This window comes from Diadema setosum, chromosome 21 (assembly GCF_964275005.1).
Source record: "Diadema setosum chromosome 21, eeDiaSeto1, whole genome shotgun sequence".
In the NCBI taxonomy this organism is placed as follows: Eukaryota; Metazoa; Echinodermata; class Echinoidea; order Diadematoida; family Diadematidae; genus Diadema; species Diadema setosum.
Genome location: NC_092705.1, coordinates 7,549,983 through 7,552,213, shown reverse-complemented (window position 1 = coordinate 7,552,213; position 2,231 = coordinate 7,549,983). Strand labels below are relative to the sequence as shown.

General features: G+C 37.4%; 1 protein-coding gene across 1 annotated transcript; it reads left to right on the top strand.

Annotated features, from left to right (window-relative positions):
* Window positions 1-2,023, top strand: LOC140244220 (uncharacterized). The gene is made up of 3 exons (XM_072323856.1): window positions 1-280; window positions 762-809; window positions 1,818-2,023. The coding sequence occupies exons 1-3, from the start codon at window positions 1-3 to the stop codon at window positions 2,021-2,023; spliced, it is 534 nt and encodes a 177-aa protein (XP_072179957.1).
* The last annotated feature ends 208 nt before the right edge of the window (window positions 2,024-2,231 follow it).

Below are 2,231 nucleotides of genomic sequence, written 5' to 3'. Positions count from 1 at the left end.
ATGGAAAAAGGTAAAGACTATCTGCACATTAGTGACGGAGATCTAGGTTTTACCAACTCTGGAGACGCTTGGAAACACTGGACAGGAAACATGGAAAATTTGCGCCAAAATTTGACATTCCTTAGTGTAAGTTCCCATCTCCAGATGATCTTCACAAGTGACGAGGCTGGGACCCGTATCGGATTCCACATCCTATTACGACCCGTTGATACCATGACAACCCGGAGCAGCGTGACAAGTGGTAGCCATAGTAAGAACACAAACTCATACTCCTTGCATCGTAGAATTCGTTTTCATAGCTGCGAAAAAGCTGACATTTTTCCACAAATTGTTGCATCGCACACTGACAATTATATCTCCGAAATAGAGCAATACTGATATTCGGAGTGGCCCGATAGCAATATCAAAGGGAAAAAATATTTTCCATAAAACATTGCATAATGAGCATTATGTCAAACCACATTGAAATATATTTTCCCTTCTTTCCTCTTGTAAATCTTACTTGGGACATATAATATTAAGTTTTATGATTACACGTACAAGTATGACGTTCCGAGACCTCACTGATTTGCACACATGGCTCTGGTTTTTTTTTTTCTCCCTTTCATGACACTTAAACTGTAGTTGTAAAATTTTATAAGTCGTTTTACCAAATTTTCAGAATACGTCTCTAGAACTCATCAAAGTGAACCGAAAAAATGTCAAGGAGACTAAAGCTTTGTAGATTGATTTGAATTCCAATCAATTCCTTATAAAGTTAGAAAGAACAGCTGAGACTTCACCAAATCATCAGGATACTTTCTTCTCTGGTTTGCGAGTGGACATTTTCCCTTTCATTGTCACTTTTTAATACCGCCCATAGAGTCTGCAGGGACGGTATGTCCATATAGATATATTTAAACCATAAAAACACTGGATCGTGAATAGTCGTGAATAGTTACTCTTATGAAAAAAAAAAAATGATTGTCCCAAAATGTAATTTTTGGTTAGATAGTTGCAAATTCATTCTGGCTTTTATGATTGTTTTGTTGTTGGGTTTGTTTTTTCTGTCGTTTTCTGGGAGGCTGATTTTAGAGGGGTCAGGAAAAAGCTTGAAAATAGGTGTTTTAGCGTATATAAGGAAACACGCCTGAGGCGTGAGACATGGTTGGTCTGCCGCAGTCAAGTATTGCATTAAGACAATGGAACTGCTTCACCCTTTACTTCTAATGAATCCATCTTGACATTAAACCTCTGGTATTTCTCATTTTTTCACTGTCTCCTCTGATATTCTTAAACTATCTCTGACATATCAACACCAAAGATGGATTCTGCAAAGATACAGATTGGAACCCATGTGACAACTCCTAAGATTCTTAAGAATGCATTTAATTGATAATTTTTATACTTCAATTTTCTGCATTCATATTGCAATTTCCTGTATTATTCTTCTCCTGACACCTGATGGGCCTTTCAAACCTATTACAATCTATATTGTCAAAAGTATTTTTCCATCCTCAAAACCTTTTAAAGGGTTCTTCTATTCCTACTTTAAAAAGTATATAAATTTGTTTACCGATACCACATGCGCAGCAGCTGTTCAAGATTCTTTATCCACTTCAGAATCACATAGAAATTTGAATCAGTTATCATCTAAATGCACTTCAGCAGTTGATCAGGGTTTTTTTCCACAATACCTCAAAAACTTACGTATGCATTAATTCATAATCCTGAAAAGACGTCACCCATGAAACATGGTCGAAGTTAGTTACTGTGTTCACATAACAATGAAAAATATGGTTACTCTCAACACCTGATCACTGAATATTTACCGGCAGTTTTACAGACAACTATCGGCACCACGTCAGCCCAACGCCAAACCACACGAGATAAGTTCTTCATATGGTTTCTCATCGGGCTTGCATCACTTCTCGCCCTCATCTTGATGTTGATACTCCTGAGATGGTCGTACAAGTACCTAAAACGGTGGATTAATCGACACACTAACAGTGTAAGGATGCTAAAAAATACACACTCGCACTGACTCGTAATTGTGAAGTTGAAATGGTAAACATTGATGATTTAACGCTGAAGAGGAAATAGGCCACTTTAAGTGAAGATGTAAGGGTAGCTTTCCAATTTTTCCACGAAATACTTCCTTCCCTCAACCCAACACCAACCAATTCATGCGTTGTTTGTACTCACAAACAACACTAAACCGACAAAAAGCCCCGTCATTCTGATTATGATGA